The sequence below is a fragment of the Urocitellus parryii genome, chromosome 2, assembly GCF_045843805.1.
Source record: "Urocitellus parryii isolate mUroPar1 chromosome 2, mUroPar1.hap1, whole genome shotgun sequence".
Taxonomy (NCBI): domain Eukaryota; kingdom Metazoa; phylum Chordata; class Mammalia; order Rodentia; family Sciuridae; genus Urocitellus; species Urocitellus parryii.
Window position 1 is genome coordinate 83717729 of NC_135532.1, and position 20488 is coordinate 83738216.

At 35.3% G+C, this 20488-nt stretch overlaps 1 protein-coding gene across 1 annotated transcript in view; it reads right to left on the minus strand.

The window, feature by feature from the left end:
* The window catches only part of Mtmr6 (myotubularin related protein 6), a 38975-nt gene extending 18730 nt beyond the window's left edge, over positions 1 to 20245 (minus strand). The window contains exons 1-4 of the mRNA XM_026381108.2: positions 20092 to 20245; positions 7348 to 7464; positions 2408 to 2570; positions 94 to 251 (exon numbers count right to left, since the gene is read on the minus strand). Of these exons, the coding sequence (XP_026236893.1) occupies positions 94 to 251; positions 2408 to 2570; positions 7348 to 7464; positions 20092 to 20115 (462 nt within the window). The 5' untranslated portion in view covers positions 20116 to 20245. The remainder of the gene's footprint in view (positions 1 to 93; positions 252 to 2407; positions 2571 to 7347; positions 7465 to 20091) is intronic.
* Positions 20246 to 20488: the final 243 nt, after the last annotated feature.

The window sequence follows — 20488 nt, forward strand, 5'->3', positions numbered from 1 at the left end:
AAACTGTAATACATTGAAAACTTGCTACTATGACACACTCTGCCCCTCTGGTACTAACATTTTCTGAATTCCTCTAAAAGGTTGCTAAGTTACCTTGTATTCTCGGTTGGCATCAGATAACTGCCAGTGTGAATTTGGCACTCCCATCCTCTTATATTCCTCAGCAAGGTCAATGAGTTGCCAACCTTGTAATCGTTCTGAATCATTTTGTTTTGGATTATAAGAGAATGCATATAGATCTTCATATTTTGCTATAGAATATGAAATACAAAAATGTTAAGATGCAATTTGTAAGACTTAATACCCTTTAAATAAAAATTATTTTTCAGTCTTTTCCTTCATTTTTTTCTTTGAAGTATTCAAAAAGATGGCAATACATGAACATAACTGAACTTAATATTTTTTTTCAACTTTTGTAATGCAAATGACTATATCTAAAGGCACACATAAATTGGAGCTAAGATTCAATTTATGTCTTTTATAAAAATTAATAACAACTATAGATTTTTTAAGTCAAATATAAAAAACACAAATAGATACTTCCTACTCATCATTTTTCCCAAATGACATGTAAAACAAAACTAATGTTGGAATGAAAAACTAGAGATGGCATGCAGACCTTGGAATTGCATTATATAGTCTTATAAAACAGTTGGACCAAAAATAACAACAGGGTTCAGGAGAGCACTTACTTCTGAACAATAAGCATGAAGTCATAGAACCACCTTTACTATAAGTTCTGGCTTACCTGGGGACAATGAATGTTACAGGTTCTATGTGCTGGGACAAATGAGTAAACATAGACTTGCTCCTAGTCACTAATCCAGGATGCTCAACTAAAACCCAGTTCAACATGTAATTGAAGTAATGTGGGGGAAGGAAGCCTCCAGATCCCTGGGGCACAGCAATGATATGATGCTTCTTTAGGGTCTATATTCCTCCCAATCTTAACACTACTAAAGTGGGATTCACACTCTCATCCCTCTCTTCTGTCTTTTCTTCCATCCCAATTTATTAAGTATTTTAGACCAACTGCTATTAGAAGACCTTGACCTTCCTTAACTTCTCATTTAGTAATACTGTCTTCAAGTAAGTCTTCTTAGTTGTGAAATACCCAATTTTAAAAATACAAAAGGTAAGGGCTGGGGATACAGCTAAATTGGTAGAGTGCTTACCTTGCATGAATAACGCCCTGGGTTCTATTCCCAGCACTACACACACACACACACACACACACACAAAAAAAAAAAAAACGTAGCCAGGCACAATAGCACACGCCTATAATCCCAGCAGCTTAGGAGGCTGAGGCAGGAGGATTGTTGAGTTCAAAACCAGCCTCAGCAACTTAACAAGGCCCTAAGCAACCCAGAGAACCTGTCTCTAAATACAATATAAAAAAGGGCTAGGGATATGGTTCCGTGGTAAAGCACCCTTGGAGTCAATTCTCATTAAAAAAAAAAGAAAACAAAGTTTTGGTAAAGAAAATCCTTTTTTTAAAAAAAGGGAGAGAAGGGGGGGGAGGGAGGGAGGGGAGAAAGAATCTTAATATTTATTTTTTAGTTTTCGGTGGACACAACATCTTTGTTTGTATGTGGTGCTGAGGATTGAACCCGGGCCGAACGCATGCCAGGCAAGCGTGCTACCGCTTGAGCCACATCCCCAGCCCCCCAAAACTATTTTTAAAAAATACAAAATGTGCAAATGTGCTACCTGCTATGAAGAGACTTAAAATATATATATATATATATATGGCTTCTTCAGTTTATGCTATACACGCTTTACTTTTTCCCTCACTATTACTTCCTCTTTGAATTCCACTTTTGCAACTCACACCAGTTATTTCTAGACTATTTTGAGGAGTTAGTATGCATAAGTACCCAAATGATAAAAGTAACTCAAAAGTATTAAAAAAAAGAGAGATCCATTAAATTATCTTGGCTAAACCCATATTATGATTTGAATATAAGGTGTCCAAAAAGGCTCTTATGTTAATGCAGAAATGTTCAGAGGTGAAATGATTAGATTACAAATGCTATGACCTGATTAGTGGATTAATCCATTTAATGGATTAATTTGAAAGGACTACTTTTACTGGGTGATAACTGTTTGGCAGATGGGGTGTGGCTAGAAGAAGTAGTTCCCTGGGGACATGCCCTTGGGGATTATACTTAGTCCCCCTGGCTTCTCCTTTACTCTTTCTCTGATTTCCAGCCACCATGAGCCGTGCCATTCTGCCATGATGCTCTGCCTCACCTCCAGAGTCAGCCAACCATAAATTGATTCTCTAAAATAAACTTTTTCTCCTCTATGTTGTTTTGGTCAGGTATTTTTGTCACAATGATGAAAAGCTGACTAACACAACCTATCTCAAATTGAGCATGTAAGCTTTGGTCTCTAAGAACAATACCTTGTTTTGATAGTTGTAGCAAAGAGTTATAAATATCATGGCAATCTCTTTCTCTGGGAACAATAAAATGCACGATCCTGAAGTTCTTGCACTGAATCACAAGTGGGCATCCAGAAGTAGTCAAGGCAAGTTTCTCTACTGAGGCAATATGGTGGTGTAATATCTATGGCATGAAAAAAGATTCAATTCATCAATACAGGAAACACTAAGTACTTATTCTCTTCCATAAATGTTAGGAATGTCCTTCTCAAATAAAATATCAAATATGCTACATATCAAACAAAATTTTTAAATGACTGAATACCCAAGTCAGGAATATATGTGTCTTCCTGATACCTTCTCATCTATCATAATAAATGTTTACTGAGTGAATGAATATAAAGACCCACTATAAACTCAATACTTGATGGCATTTTGAACATATGATCATCATTCTCACCTACAAACAATATTTTGTTTGCTACTAAAAAGTCTTTTTCTCAATATCATTTCTATTAACTTAAAATATTTATAGAAAATCCTTCTGAAGAACAAAAGTCTTAAGTTCCAAAATTCAATTATGTCAAGAGATCAATTTATCCAAAATTATCAATTTATCCCAAAAAATTCCACCGTTTTTATGTGTGTATTACAAGGTAAAGGACAAAAAAAATTATTTATATGTTTATTTACTAATTATTTATTAAATCTAAAGTTGACATGTAAGATTAAATGAATATAAGTAATCAAAAAAAGCCTAAGTATAAAAATTAAAACTACATATAGTAAGGATTATTAATATATGTAGCCCATACTTGTAGCTAAGATTAAGCACATTAACATTTATATTATTATACGTTACTTGAAATGATCTAATAATAACAGAATCTAAACAGAAAATAAAGGAAAATAAACTTAATATCATACCACTATTATGACTGCCTAGTTACATAACTAGGCTCTACCTAGTTATGTAACTTTGAAAAAAATCATCATCTGTAAACTGATAACAAGGAAAAAAGGCTGATAAGACTCCTTCTAGAATTAAAATAATCATTTACATGAATATAGCATACTAACATACTTCACTTCAGAGAAACAGCATTTTTAAGACAATAGTAGAAAGAAAGAAAACAACAATCTTTTTGCTGCCCCCTAAACTACATTCCCAACATCTGAAGAAACAGCTGCAGGAACAACGTATCGATACTGTGTAGGAATTACTTATCCATATTTCATTTATTTCTCTAGGAGATGGAGTACATATACAGAAGATATTGAGACAGGTGAATAAAGAGGAGGTAGAGTGGATAATATAAGAAATGATTTTACAAGGCTCTGTGAGGCAAAATTCCTGGCAGTTCTTGTTCAAGTAACAGGTAGGGAAGGGATCCAGTGCTTCTAGGGAATATAACTTCTCTGGGGTAAGCACCTTAACTTGATACAATCATATGTCAACTGGATGGCCTTCCTGGGAATATAAAGAATATATATAGAGAGAAGCCAACATGTGCTATAAGGGATGCACCCCAGGGCAACATGGTGCCCTGCACTGGGAGACAAAATCAGCCTCTAATCTTGATGCTATTGCTTAAAAATATAAGAAAAGCAGCTACAATTTCCTGAGGCCCTTCTATGCTTTAGGCCAGAAGCTTTTCCTGTTTTCTCTCATACAAGATTCACAAAGCCCTACATGATATCTGGTAGTATATCTATTTTATGGGGGTACTAAACTTGAAGTCACATTTTGGCAGATACTATGGGTCTGTCATTCCTCTCAACCAACCTTCCTTACTGGCAATACCCATCTTCCTCAGGAGATTAAAAATGCCAGAAATCTGTGTTCTCTACCTTCTATGCAAGCAGCACTCTCTAAGTGTTCCAATTTTCTAACAATTTGTTAGGAAAAGTCAGCAGGGGAGCATGGGGGAGGGAGGGCAGGAGGGGAAGCCCAGATAAAGAGAGGGGAAGGTACTGAGGAGTCTTCCTTCTGCTTTGAAAGGTTTGGTGCCACTTCAGCCTTACAGTCACGGACTTAAATAGAAAGCCCCCTGATATACTAACCCAAGCAGTAAGCAATACAATTGAGATTTGAACCCAAAGTTCCCTGACTGCATTGCCTAAGTTCCATTTACAATTTTGAGTTGCCTATGTGACACTGAACAAATCACTGCTTCCCTGAGATTCTTCATTTATAAAATCGAGAGTTTAAAATCTGGCATAGCCATTGTGGCACAGAAACATACCCAAGTCTCTCCCTGTGAAGCACACAGACACAAAACCACACCTTATTTCTCTTTCTTATGTCTTGTTTAGTACTACTTATCACTATACATAGTACTTATTTATCCTATTTATTATTTGTTTCTCCCAATTAGAAAGTGAGCTCTTTCAGGACAGAATTTATATCTGTTATTACTGGCTATTCTTTCCATAATACCTAGAATAGTGATATAAAAACATATAGTAAGTGTTTAATAAATGTGTGCTAAATGAGTGAATAAATAAAGGGAAGAACAAAACAGTCATAACAAACATGGAGAATAAGTTGAGAAGATGTGCTTTACTACATCTCAAAACTTATTATTAAGAAGCAAGTCAACAAACCAGTACGGTACTAGTATAGTTGTAGTCAATATGCCAAAAAAAAATAGAAGAGAACAAACCTTCACATATGCAGAAGCTTTATTTATGACTGTTTACTTTAAAGACCAAGGGAAGGAAATGGTCAATAAATGATGTCAGTTGTTCATATGAAGAAATGAAAATCCCTATGTCATACCATAAATCAAAATATTTCCCAGATGTACTACAACTTGTATGTAAAGTTTTTAGAAGAATTTAAGGCTGGGGTTGTGGCCTAGAGGTAGAGTACTTGCCTAGCACGTATATGAGGCACTGGGTTCGATTCTCAGCACCACATATGAATAAAATAAAGGTCCATCAACAATTAAAAAAAAATTTAAAAAAAGCTTTTAGAAGAAATTATCAAAGAATCTTTACAACCATTTAAAAAATGGAAAACCTGTAACATTACAAATTGAAACTTTAATTCAAAGACATACACAAAAAAACACATAAAAGACAAGCCACACACTGGGAGAAGCTAAGGATGATGATTCATGTATCTGACAAAGCATTAAAATCCAGGACTCCTTTAAAATAAAAGACAAACAATCCAAGAGAAAAAAAGAAAACCCAATGACCAAAATATTTGAAAAGATAACTTTTTCCAATCAGCAATTTAACATCACAATGGCATAACGAACAGGACAGGCAAAAATCTTTGAGTTGACAATATCAAATGTAGGATGCAGAAAATGTGTAACACTATACTGAGAATATAAATTGGAACAGCCATATTGAAGAGGTGTCATTCTTAAATATGTGCTTATCCAAGATCCAGCAATGTTACTCCCAGGCAAATACCCCAAGGAAACTCTGGCACATATAAAAGGAAGAAATGCACACAAGATGTTTGTACAGTTGACCCTTCAATAACACAGAAGTTGGGGGCACTGACACCCCCTTACTAGTCAAAAGCCCATAATTAACTTTTGACTCCCCCCAAACTTTGCTAATAGCCTGCTGCTGACCAGAGCCCTACATACAACATAAAATGTTGACTAATACCTATTTATATATTATACATTATATACAGTAAAAACAAGAGAACCATGAGAATCAATAATACAATGCAATTTCCTAGAAAGAAACCACAACTGTTTATGATCAGTGTCCCAGAGTTTAAAGTGGATAGTAACTACACTTGAGCAACAGGGGGTAGCTATGAAATTACTACAGTATTACGGTATACACTACCTTAATTTCATACAGTTATGATTTAATACTGAATCTTTATATTTTTCTTGAATGTAAGTGGTACCATGTATAAATACCTATAAGTGTTTGCAGTGTAAGTTTTGATAAATGTTAACTTTTTGTAACAGAACTTGTGTAATTTTTTTTTTTAAGAGAGAGAGACAGAGAATTTTTAAATATTTATTTTTTAGTTTTCGGTGGACACAACATCTTTATTTTTACATGGTGCTGAGGATTGAACCCAGCGACCCAAGCATGCCAGGGAAGCGTGCTACGGCTTGAGCCACATTCCCAGCCCCATTGTGTAATTATTTTTTTTCCTTGGGAATTGAATTCAGGGCCACTCTACCACTGAGCAACATCCCCAGCCCTTTTTTAATATTTGTTTTCAGTCAGAGTTGGGCTAAGTAGCCAAAGCTGGCCTTGAATTTGCAATCCACCTACCTCAGCCTCTAAGATTATAGGTGTGTGCCACTGTGCCTGAAGAATTTGTGTATATTTTGTAGTAGTAAATGACAGACTATTATCTACATATATTTTATGCATCCATGACATATCTAATTTTTCTTAATTTTTATTCTACATAGTTTGAATGTTTTCTCAGACTGTTGCAAAAGGAAGAATAGGCATAGGAATGGACCTGCAAAGTTTAAACCCAACATGTTGTTCAAGGGTCAACTGCACATTATATGCATATACACATTTTCAAGTATATATTTTTTGAAAGTATACCTGCTACATATAAACATATACTTGAAAACGTACATACTTATATAAATATATGTATACTACAATATTTATACTAACAAAACAAAATTAAATACCCTAATTGTAATATGGTATAAAAATATTGTGAAATATACCAAATAATTCATTTGATCTGTTAACATATACATACATTATTTAGATTTTTTAAAATTAAAAGGAACAAATAGATATTTTTAAATTATTTAGGGAGGTAGAGAGTTTGGTATTCTACAGATATAATAGATACATGATATCTATATACCAGATATAGATGGGAGCATAGGATGAAAACACCAAAATTCCAGGTTAAGTAACCAATAATTAAAAATTATATGTATTCAAAACAACACAGTAATAGCCATAGTTCATGGTTCTGCTGTGGTCCTTCTTACCCAGGTTTCTTTTTGATGAGAGTCTATAAATAATAGATGTGTGGCTGTAAGATAGAGTGTTCCTGTTAATGACTTGTTGCCGGTACTGAATCGATCAAGCAATTTTACTTGTTCAACCTGAAAAAAGAAAAGGATGTTATTTTCACTTCAAAAAGTAGTATAGGGGCTGGGGATGTGGCTCAGTAGTACAGCACCTGCCTCAGCACCACATAAAAATAAATAAATAAACAAAATAAAGGTATTGTGTCCATCTACAACTAAAAAATATATATTTAAAAAAGTAGTATAAATAATTTTTTTTTGTTCCAGGGACTAACAAGCATCATTTTCAATTGGTTCCTCCTTCTGTCCAAAAACCAAGAGTTCATTTAATATTAAGTTTCATCAATGTTAAATTTCATCAATCTTTTGGAGGAAAACACATACACCACAAACCACATTAAGTATTATCTGGTTGCAAATGTAACCAACAGGGAATAGGTTGTAAAAAAACATTAACATTTATATTGAGAGGAACAAGAAAAAGGAGTGCAGTATAAATATGCAAGAATATTTTTCATAATCAAGGGTCCATTTTTATCTGAAATAGAAAAAAATCAATCAGGTATATATAATCAAGTATATAAAATATTATATCTAGAATTCTAGAAGTAAACTCATAGGGAAATTAAATCAGGAAACAATTAAATGTTTACAAACTCTAGCTTAGTCTCTCTGTTCCCCCCATACCAGAACAATGGTGGTTTTGTGTCCAGCTCTTAGTTTTTTACTCACACTGTGTCCTTTCCTATATGGGTCTCCTCTCTTAGCTGAGTACTAAGCATTATTCAAGGTTCACTGATACTGATGCTCTGCCTCCTAACAAGAGTTCTCCTTAAAAAACTAATGTGTTACTGATGTCTTAGCTTTTCTTTTTTATAGCTCTGAATTCCCTTGCACAGATTATGTCCTGTGCTGTGTCAGCCTCCTGTACTACCTAAGACAGTCAGGTACACAGTATGACACTATGTCTTAAGTACACACACACAATTGTCACCATAGGAGAAAGTGGGATTAAGATTAATTAGGAATTCTGCAGGAGACTACTGCTGCTTTGAAATTTAAAGTTATCCACCCTTATGGGGAAAAAAGTGAAATAATCATTCAACTTAAAAACTTCAATCTATAGCTAAAGCAGTAGGTTATAGATATTCCTTTAAATTGTGTAGATATTCAAAACCAGACAGTTAATCATTATCTCAAATGAAATTATTTATTTCCAAGGTAATCAATAACCAGCACGTAAAAGGCTAATTAGCTTCAGCCTTTCTTCCAGAATTTTGTTTCCATGGAAAGCCTGCTTATAATAGCATTTGTCCAATAAGTTAAAATTTAAACTTGAAGATTATTAAATTTGTTTTTGATGCAAAATTTTATTTACACAGTTAAGGTAATAAATTCAGTTTGAATATTCTCCTCTGAAAACTTAGATATATGATCTAATTTATAAAACTCAGGTCTGACAGTTGATTTGATATACAAAAACTGTCGACCTGATTTGATATACAAAAACTGTCTAATTATTATACACTGATATTTAGGAAAACAGAAAGATCTGTCAAGTCCTGGGTTCAATTCCCAGAAATGCAAAAAAAAAAAAAAAAAAAAAAAAAAAAGGGCTGGGGTCGTGGCTTAGTGGTAGTGAGCTTGCCTTGCATGTGTGAGGCACTGGGTTCAATTCTCAGTACCACATATAAATAAATGAATAAAATAAAGGTCCATCAACACCTAAACATATATACATATTTTAATACAAAATTAAATTTAAAAAATTTTTTAAATAAAACAAATTTTTAAAAACCAAAAAAAAGGAAGGCTTCCTACTAACCTGAATAAAGATTTCTTCTCTTCGAGGTTAAGACTTATTTCATTGTTTAGGGACCATTTCTCCATAAAGTAAATATCTAACATCACTATGTCATACATTGTGAATCAAAACTTAAACATCTTTTAACACAAATGGGATCAACAATTATATGTTCTTCTCCAACTGTGCTAGACTTGGCTGGAAAGGGCACTTAGGCAAACAATAGCAATTATAATTCCACAACATAACTCTCAACCTTATTTCCTTAAGCTAAAAAAAAAAAGTGTTATGGGCTATATAAAGGGAAATTATGAACAAACATGAAAATAACAGTTATCATAAAGTATTGACACTACTCAAACTAACAATGTGTGCCAAACATTTTTTAGCACTTCAAATAGGTACCCAACTTAGACAAAATAAAAAAGTATATTGGAGGGCTAGGGTTGTGGCTCAGTAGTAGAGTGCTTGTCTTGTGTGTGAGACACTAGGTTCAATTCTCAGCACCACATATAAATAAATGAATAAAATAAAGGTCCATCAACAACTAAAAAATTTTTTTAAAAGTATATTGGCAACTAGTTTTAAAAGGGAGTTTACTAAAAATAAATAAATTTAAAAGAAAGTTTATTAATGAAACGAGAAAGTTTACTTTAAAAAGAAATACATGTCAGACTGGGGCTGAGGCTCAGAGGCAGAGCATTTGCTTAGATGCGTGAGGCACTAGGTTTGATCCTCAGCACCACATAAAGTAATATAAAGACATGTGTCCACCTATAACTAAAAAGTAAATATTGAAAAACCAAAAAAAGAAGTACATGTGAACCGGGCGCAGTGGTGCTTACATGTAATCCCAGTGACTAGAGAGGCTGAGGCAAGAGGATTCCAAGTTCAAAGCCAGCCTTGGCAATTTAGCAAGGCTCTAAGCAACTTGGTGAGACCCTGTCTCAAAATTAAAAAAAAAAAAAAAAATTAAAAAGGGGCTGAGGATGTGGCTCAGTGGTTGAGCAAACCTGGGTTCAAATCCTGGTTAAAAAAAAAAAAATCTATGTGAAGTTTTTCGGTTTTGGATTTTTAAAAGATAATAACATTTCTCCAATCAGAAGCCTAAAATGGAAGACAATCATACTTCTTTTCATGGATTTTTTTAACCCTCCCTGTCCATCCCCTATTTATTACTATTTTCCCTCAGTGATCATTCTCCATAATGTCACTGACATTATTTTAGCCATCTGTTAATGACTCCCCAAACTATATGTCAACTGATCTCTCCTGAGTTTACACTGTCTCCCTACGCATATAATAGCAATTCCTGACATTATTGAGAGCTTATTATGTGCCCAGAATCCTAATAGGAATTTAATGTACATTATTTCTTTTCTTTTTCACAAATTCTATGTGGTGGGTACAATCAGTAGTCCCATTCAGCTAGTAGAAGCTAGGAACTGGGATAGCAATTACAACCTTGTGTTGTCTAATTCCTGAGCTGGACCGCCTTCCCTGGGGCTATACTGCCTCCACTTGGATGTCTCAAGAATAATATTAAACACACTAAAAACAGAACTGATTTCCCCTCTCACCCCTCAAAAATATGATCCTAATTATGTATTTGGGTGTAAGTTATGTTATTTTATCCTTATCAAGTCACCCACACTGGAAATCTGGAAAGCATCCTGAATTCTTGACTCATGATATTCACTAATTCCTACCAATTTCATCACCTAAATACTTCAAAATCAGCTCCTTCCACTACTATTAAAATAAGTGCTAAGTTAGAATGAAAGCATCTGTTCATAGGTCTGTCCTTCCCACTAAAAACCGTAATATATTACAGGGTGAGGACTGAATCTTTCTTATTTCTAAATATCTCTTAATGGCTAGAATAGTGTTTGACATAGTAAGTGTTGAACCAAGATGAACTGCCTCAGAGGAAATATTTCCCAAAGGGAAAAAAAATGGAAGGTACCCACAATTCAAGTGGTGCCCTTTGTCGAAGCCATTCATGGTATTCATTAAATAGGATTTTTCTTTATCCCACTGTACATTCCTTATTTCTCTCAGCTGCCATTTCCCTCCCTATAAAGTGGGTAAACAGCGGGTATTAATTCATGAATAAATGAACAAAAAAATGTTTAAAAAGTAAAAAAAAACTATTAGTAGAACACAGTTATTATTCAGCTTGCTTCATCTGCATAGTTATTTATTTTGGCAATACATGTTTGGGCTGTCAGTTCTATTCCTACCCTATCACCCAATCAGGGAAAAATCACTCTTCCTTTGAAATTGTATAGTATAATTGTATAGTACAGAGTTCTTTTCTACTGGATCTTTATCAAGATGGAAAATTCAGACAGAAAATATTATTTCCAACAATAACCCTATTTCCTGATTCCCCCTAGTTTTACATTAAATATTATCTGAAATCCCCTTTGTTAATTTTGATCCATTGTATTCAAGAATCAAACCTCATCTGAATCATCTCCAAAACTTGGCAGAAGTACAAATTCCAAGCCTCACTTGAACTCCGTTCAGTCATCTGAGGAAACAGAGATAAAGACTCTGTATTTAAAAAGTTCACTTGCTCATTCTTTTTTCACAATACTGAGGATTGAACTAAGGGTCACTTGTCACTGAGCTACACTGCAACCTATTTATTTATTTATGAAAAGGTCTTACTAAGCTGCTGAGGCTGGTTTCAAACTTGCAATCCTCCTGCCTCAGCCTTCCAAGTAGCTGGGATTATAGGCATGCATCACTGTGCTCAGCTCTCATTCTTACAGAACTGATTTTTTTTTTACATTTTTTAAAATTTTTTATTTGTAGTTGGACACAATACCTTTATTTATTTATTTTTATGTGGTGCTGAGGATCAAACTCAGGGTCTTGCAGTTGTTAGGTGTGTGCTCTACTGCTGAGCCACAACGCCAGCCCCAGAACTGATTCTCCTTTAATTCCAAATTAATCCCTCATGCTCTGAACTCACATGAGCTATCTTCTCTCTCTAGGTTCTTTTTCCTAATATTTAAGGCCCTGACATGTCTAGTTCTCCCACTTTTTAAAGGAACTTAATATAACTTGAAGGCTTAAAATATACAACTGCATTACATGCACACATACACTCACAAAGTGGTGTGTGTGTGTGTGTGTAATACCAGTAAAGAAAGTTTACTAACTCACTCAATAAAAATTTACTGGCTATCAACTAAAGGACAACCTGTCCTGGATCTCATGCTCACATCTGTAAAATATGGGCAATAAACTTTCCCTCAGAGGGCTGTAGTAAGGTTGATAATAAATGTCTGATATTTTACCCTTATTTGTCTGATAAATATAAGCAATAAAATGCTCCAAGAAGTATCTGCAAAATTACTTCAGTTAGTAATCTGGTACAGTAGGTTGTACTATTCAGTTAGGTTTGAAAGGATAAATGAAGTATGTGTATTTAAGTTTAAAAAGCAAATTCAATATCCCAATGTGCTCTATAATTAGAAAAATAACTACTGTTTTCCTAATACAAATTGCTGAAAGCAAGAATCAACAATACTTCCTTTGGGGGGGAAAGGAAGGACAGCAGAATAAAATAGACATTATTATTGCTGTATGTATATACGTAACTGCATGACCAATGTGATTCTGCAACCTGTTCACTCAGAAAAATGAGAAATTATACCTGATCTGATTCAAATGTATGATATGTCAAGATCATTGTACTGTCATGTGTAACTAATTAAAACAAATTAAAAAAATTAAAATTTAAAAAAATAAAAAATAAAATAAATTATATTCCATGCATGTATGTTTATGTCAAAATGAACCCCAATATTATGTATAACTATAATGCACTAATAAAAAACATAAAAATAAAAAAATAAACAATACTTCCTTCACTAATAGAAACAGAAAGAAAATACAAAATTCTCAATAGAGATAAAGCATTTATATTTCAATATATGAGGAATAGCATTTTACCAGATGAGAGAAAAGTATTAATGTAGAGCCTGTGCTGTAGATAAAAGGATATAAATAGAGGTCATTAAGCACTGTACTACATGACAGATATGGTTTTGAAAATCATTCCAGAATCACTGTGGAGAAAATGCTGGATTGGGTAGGGGTAACCAGGTAAGAGGTTAATGAAGCAATCTAGGGGTGGATAGGAGAAATATTAGGGTTCTGGAGTAAGCTGTGACAAGAAAAGAACAGTCTCAGACTAATAATGTAACAAAACAAATGTGAAAAGGAGGAAGGAGATAAAGGAGAAATAAAGATATAAAGACTTTAAACTTATCAGCTTGGTTACCATTCATTAATATCAGGCACAGAGAAATAAAAATAAGTCTGAGTGAAAAGTGTATCTGACTAATAAGCTGAGGATTATTTATAACCTTACTAAATGCAAAATCAAACTCAAATTAAGAAAATAGTAGAAATTCATTACATATAAGTGCTTCAGTATAGCAATAGGCAAATGGATGTTACAGATACTAAAATTAATCTGAAATTATTCCAAAACATTTATTTAGTATTTAAAGTTCTGAAGAAAATAAGTTTTGAGAAAATATGCTAATTATTCTGCTATTTGCTGCAAACCCTCCTCCAAAAGAGAGAAACTTGGATCTTTTTCATTGCTAAAATATCAGCATACAAATTTCAGCCTATAGATTTAGTCAATTTTTAAAACAACTGCTTTTTTATATTTCTCTTTTTCACCAAAGAATGAAATGGAGGTCCTGGAGTATGAATTAGAACAAGATATATTCCATGCTTGTGTAATTTGTCAAAATGGATTCTACTGTCATGTATAACTAAAGGAGAAACAATTTAAAAAAAAAATGGGCTGGGGATGTGGCTCAAGCGGTAGCACGCTCGCCTAGCATGCGTGCGGCCTGGGTTCGATCCTCAGCACCACATACAAACAAAGATGTTGTGTCTGCCGAAAACTAAAAAATAAATATTAAAAAATTCTCTCTCTCTCTCTCTCTTAAAAAAAAAAAAAAAGGAAATGTATTTTACAGATGTGGCTGTAGATTACCCCCAGGCTTTTCTTAGAAATGTTTTAAGGGACATGTTTAAGAAGCAACTACAACTCCTTCAGGTCACCACCACTGCGGCACTAGGAAAATAGTGATAGGATCCTTAAAAAGGCAAAACATAAATGGGGAAGGTAGAAAAGACTTCTGGGAAAAGAGTAAATGAAAAACAATGGGGCAAGAAGAAAGATTTTATACTGGAACTGGAGGATGTGGTCACTTTAGTGAGGGATAATAAATGCCAACACATGCATTACTTTAAGGATTATTTAGTTCAAACTATATAGGCTTTCACTAAAAGATCTTCACTGAATAGTCTATATAGGAACTTCAAATTTCATCTGTTTACAAAGCTGGAAATAGAAAACATATGAAATCATACATACACAAAATCACATCAGAAATTCAGACACCTGGTTATCTCTACTGGGACAGGAAGCGATCCATGGCTTTCTTTTATCTAACTTCTCTGATCAACAGATGCTAACTCTACAACTACATGATATGTGGAGTGAATCCCAAGCAGAAAATACATCTTCACAGCTTCTGATGCTTGTTGTGCTTCCTCTTTATTGCCAGAACACCCACTTGGAATCTACAGAATCAGTATTCCACACCAACATCCTATAAGAATTGGCTATTAAAAAGAAAGTAGCTGGGAGTGGCAGCACATGCCTGCAATCCCAAGGACTTGGAAGGCTGAGGCAGAAAGATCAAAAGTTCAAGGCCAGCCTGGGTTATTTAGTGAGACCCTGTCTCAAAACAAAAAATAAAAATAAAAGGTCTGGGGATGTAGCTCAGTGGTAGAGTGGCCCTGGGTTCAGCCTGGGTTCAATCCCCAGTATTAAAAAGAAAGAGTAAATCAAATTGGCATTTATGAAGTAGATGTTAAGTGGAAGGCAGAGATTATCTTTTTTTTCAATCATGTATCCCCAGTTCTTAGAATAATGTCTGACTGAATAAATTATCAATAAAACAGTTATGGACTTAAGAGAGGAAAGAATAAGCTCAAATCACAAATCCAGTGGGAACTTTCTAGCTTACGTTGCCCTTCTGCAGTGTTAAAAACAGCTGACCCTTGGCTGGGAATGTGGCTCAAGCGGTAGCGGGCTCGCCTGGCATGCGTGCGACCCGGGTTCGATCTTCAGCACCACATACCAACAAAGATGTTGTGTCCGCCGAGAACTAAAAAATAAATATTAAAAATTCTCTCTCTCTCTCTCTCTCTCTCTCCTCTCTCACTCTCTCTCTCTCTCTCCTCTCTCACTCTCTCTTTAAAAAAAAAAAAAAAACAGCTGACCCTCCATCAATGGCTTTCTAGCTCACAGTAAAAAGTAAGATTTTACATTGGCCTTCTACAGTAATGTACCCCTGATCTTCAACTTCAATCTTCTACTCAGCTTTTCCTCACTTACTCTGTTCAAGCCTTCTTGGTGGTCCTTAGCTTCAAGCATGCCTTACAAAGAATTTCTGCCCCTGCTGTAGGACTCTCTCTCCTTTCCCTCAAGTGAGAATGGCACATTCCCTCACCAGTTTCAGATCTGAACTACCCGATTTACAACTGACATCCCTCTAACCCCACCCTGGTACTCTACAGACCTTGCTGGCTTTATTTTTATCCACAGCATATTTTTATACCACCATACAGCATCTTATCTACTTAACTTATTTTGTTAATAACTGTGTCTTCTCCAACAAGGAAATATGTTTTTATTAGGGCAGGACTTTTTGTCTGACTTTCTCATCACCATTTTCCTAGTACCTAGAACAGTGACTGTTCCAAGAAAGATGAAGAAGTAAGAGCAGAGATGGGCATGAAGAAGGAAATTAGAAGAGCAAAGATGGCAACTCTCCCGTCTGCAATTTCACCTCTTCCAATTTTATCTGTACTACTCTTTTGCAGTTGCCCCTTTTTAAGGGTTCCTAGGCCCTTACTTTCCCACTCTTCTCTACAGAATCTCCACATATTTTTGTATACACTCACCCACAGTGAAAAATTTTAATGATTACAGACAACTCACAAATCTGCTTGACTGTTTTCAGAGCTCCAGTCCCTCATAATCAGCTAATTACTAGAAAAAAATCTTACCTTTAGTTTCTCACATTCCTCTCCATTCCTACTCACACTGCCCTATCTCACCACTCAAATCTTGACTAGATAATTATTCTGTATGGTAGGAGAGTATAATGGTTAAAAATAGGCCTGATATCAGAAAGACCTGAATTTAAAAACCAAGCTCCAGTAATCTCCCTGGCTAGCTAGCTCCCAGATAGCTATGTGAGCCAGGACAACTTATTTTATGTTATTCAATCTCAATAAACTTTCAGTTTTCTCACCTGTAAAAATGAGATAATGTTAGTGACAGTCAAAATAGCACACCACTTGGAGAAAAGTGTTCAGGTACTCCTCAAAAGTTTGCTCTTATTACAACAATAATTTAAATAATGATAGTTTTTCCTTATTTTAGTTTTGTATCTTCTTCACTCTTTGTAACAGATAACATATATTTATATATTTCTACACATATACACGTATGCTCTCACATTCTAATGACAATAAGAAGGATCGAGCTAAAGAATAAGTTGGGCATTACTTTTGGAATTTGAGCCCCAGTAAGATCAGATTTGGAGGGACAAATCTGAATTCTATAACAAGCCCTACAAAGCCCTACTTTCATTGAGTTCTTATTCACAGACGGTATAATATCATTCAAAATCAATATATGATGTCAGCCAAAGTACTGGAGCCTAGCAGGCAAAGGATACTGCCATTGCATATTTTTCATTATGTATTAGCAGAATCACCTGATTACGGCAAAATTAGAGCTCAAAGTCAGTGACAGGCAGTAGCTACAGTGTTCCTAAGTATAACTTGGAAATGCCCTTTTGGAAATTCAAATTCAGGGACTTAACATATTTATTGACCTCATAAAATCAGTAAACTAAATTTGACCAAAACAGGATGATATATCTGTTCCTGAGAAAGCCATTTAATTAGTACTCAGCTAAAATACTAATCTCTAGTTAGTGGTCCATAAAAAATTGATTCTAAACAATAAAAATAATAATATATAAATAATACTTATGATAAGAACAGATTTGGGAAAGAAAACTTTTAGAATTATAATCTGTATTTACTTTTAAATTAATACAAATTTAACAATTGGCTTCAAACTAAAGAGACAATAAAAAAAGCATACATAGTCTTTGGAGTTAACAAACTCTAGTTTAAAACTAGTCCTCATGAACTAATTGGGCAGGTTATGCAAACTCTCTAAGACTATTTCTTCCTCCTCTGTAAATGGAGATAATGAAATCCAATGGACAGGGTTATACGCTATCTAAACAAAATAAATTACTAAGTAGTTATATAGTACCACAGTTATAGTGACTAATCTATATAAGTTTTTTTTTAAAAAAAAGCTAATAAACCTAATACAATCAATTTTTCATTGTGAAATACTTACAATTATTTTGCAGCAAATTAACTATGTCCATGTGGAGGCTATGCATAATGGAAACAAAAAGTTGGCTATGTTCAGATCAATTTTTAAGAACAAGTTATTTTCACAATAGGCTAATGATTAAAAAAAGACAGTCTATACAATAGTTATCAGAACGTATTAGGAGGTCCAATCTATCTTGCTACTATATGTCCAGTATCTGTGCAGTGCCTGACACAAAATAGGTGTTTAACAAATATTTGTTTAATTGAAGTCTACCACGCCCACTTAATTCTGCGGTAATAATCCAATGCTATAAAAATGATGTAATGTAGGGCTGGGGTTATAGCTCAGTGGTAGAGTGCTTGCCTAGCATGTGTGAGGCACTGGGTTCAATCCTCAGCACCACATATAAATAAATAAAATAAAGGTCCATCAACAACTAAAAAATATATGTATTTATATATATACATATATATACATAAATATATATAAATTTCTTAAATGGCACAATGTAGTAAAGGAACACATGAGAAGTAATTTTAATAGAAAATTAGTCAGAAATCTCTCCATATTTAAAAAACATAAAGGAGCTTTACTAAACTACCAGCATGGACCCCCTGTGAAAAGATAAAACTAAATCAGAACATAAATTGGAGAACAGTCCATCAATGGTAAAAATGAAACATGAGGCTCAATGAAAGTCACTAGCAACAATCTTCAAGGAGATAGTAAAACTGGTTATAGCAATACAAATAAAAACAGAGATATATGTTCATCATTAAGTGAAGGAGAAAAAAATTAAAAATAACAAAGGGTCCTAAAGATTTTTCAACAGTGTTTACTCTTATCATTCACTTAAAAGTAGGGTTTGTGGGCTGGGGATGTGGCTCAAGTGCTAGCGCGCCCGCCTGGCAAGTGTGCGGCCGCGTTCGATCCTCAGCACCACATACAAAGAAAGATGTTGTGTCCGCTGAAAACTAAAAAATAAATATTAAAAAAAATTCTCTCTCTCTCACTCTCACTCTCTCTTTTAAAAAGTAGGGTTTGTTTTAGTTGATTAGACTCAGTTCACTTTGACTGGTTTTCTATTGTGTGCTATGCACTGTGGTAAGTATCTAAAACATGCAAAGATGAGATTCAAATTAGTGTAGAAAGAAGTCACATGCCAAAAGCCCACGTTAGCTCGCATCTGGAACCCTCTAACCAGGCAGGACAAGATCCTGATCCCATGTCTACTCTAATCCCCTTTTCCAAGGGTACATCTTCTGTAAGTTTGGTTATTTACTCTGTCACCCTTCTACTTTCAAACTTTAACTGCCAACAAGTTGAATTTTTTTAGCTACTATATCTTTTTTCTCTTTAAAAATTTTTTTTAAAAAAATCTATGTGCACCTTAAAAAGGGCTGTGAAACATTTTAAAGATAAAGATCTCAAATTCTCCTTATCCCAGTAATGATAACACAGATTTACTTGTTCGTAAATGAGCTGTAACTTTTTAAGATGAGCAGCAACTGACTGATGATTTCTGCTCTGGCAAACATAGAGCCTGCTTTCACAAAAAGTCCTTCTAATAAATAATTTTAAAAATGACAGACTGCCCATGATCTTAATTCATTACTCAGTTCTGATCTCAGTCTGTTTTTCCCCCTCCAGAAGTTGAAGTTTGCTTTAAATGTTGTTGAAAAAATTATTTGATAATATTCTGATACCATTTCCTTTCAGCTTTACTCTTGTAACAAAATCATAAAAATACTTACTCATGCACAAATATCTTGCAAATAAAAACGAAGTATAGGATTTATAAACAATAATCTCAATTGAAGAAAGTTCCATCCAACCTTTTGAAATATTATACAACACTTTAACCTTCTGTATAATTTCTCTTTAAACTATTGACCCTAACTAAGAACAATGCCTACAATTTGAAGCACAGACACAAAAACACTGGAGACAGACAAGAAAGTAAGGCGGAAAGCAGAGCTGATTTGGACTCTTCCAAACTTGCATCATGAATCTGTGACACGGGACAATGAAACGTTAAGGGCTATACCTTACAAAGCATAGTAATGGTAATTTGGGAACCCACCAGTTTTTCGGTACGTAAGGGGGAGAATGGCTGAATACCCCAAAGTTACAGCAGCCCCAATTTTGCCCAAGAAAATATAGAGCTAAGGGGGCGGCAACCAATTTTCCAGAACTTAGCCCCCCACCAAAGCACCCGGAGCTCCTAAAAGACCCTGCGTCCAAAAGTACAGGCCTCCGCGAAGCGCCCACTTAGCCAAAACTGACCCTGCAGTGGCAGACCAGGCCCCCCGCCCCTCCGGTCCCCAGCCCTGCTAGGGCCAACAGAGCCTTCGTCGCCTTCCGCCTCCGCTAAGTGAGACCTAGGCCAGTGGCTAATGGCTTTCCCGCGCCAGACTACCTTGGTCGTACGGATGTGCTCCATTCTGAGGAACGTCTGTCGGCCGCCGGCCTCACTGGCGTACCATGTAGCGAAGGCACCGGACGGCGACAGCAACTCTGAGCCAGGGGAAACTCCCTCAACCGGCCAGCGCCTATGTCCGTCAGGCCGCCCCGGAGAGCGTCAACCGCGCAGGCGCAGTCGGCAAGCTCGGTCTCCTAGAAACACTTCCCAAACGCCGAGGCCACCGAGAGGGCACAGCGGGATGGGTAGAGCGTCCACGGACGGAGGGCAGCCTCTGGGCCCTTCCTGGGCCGCTGTTAATTCCACAGCGCCCTCAGACAGTGGAGGACACCAAGCCCTTTGGGGCAGTCCTTTGACAGGCAGCTAGACTAGAACCCGCAGGGTCTAGCGCTGG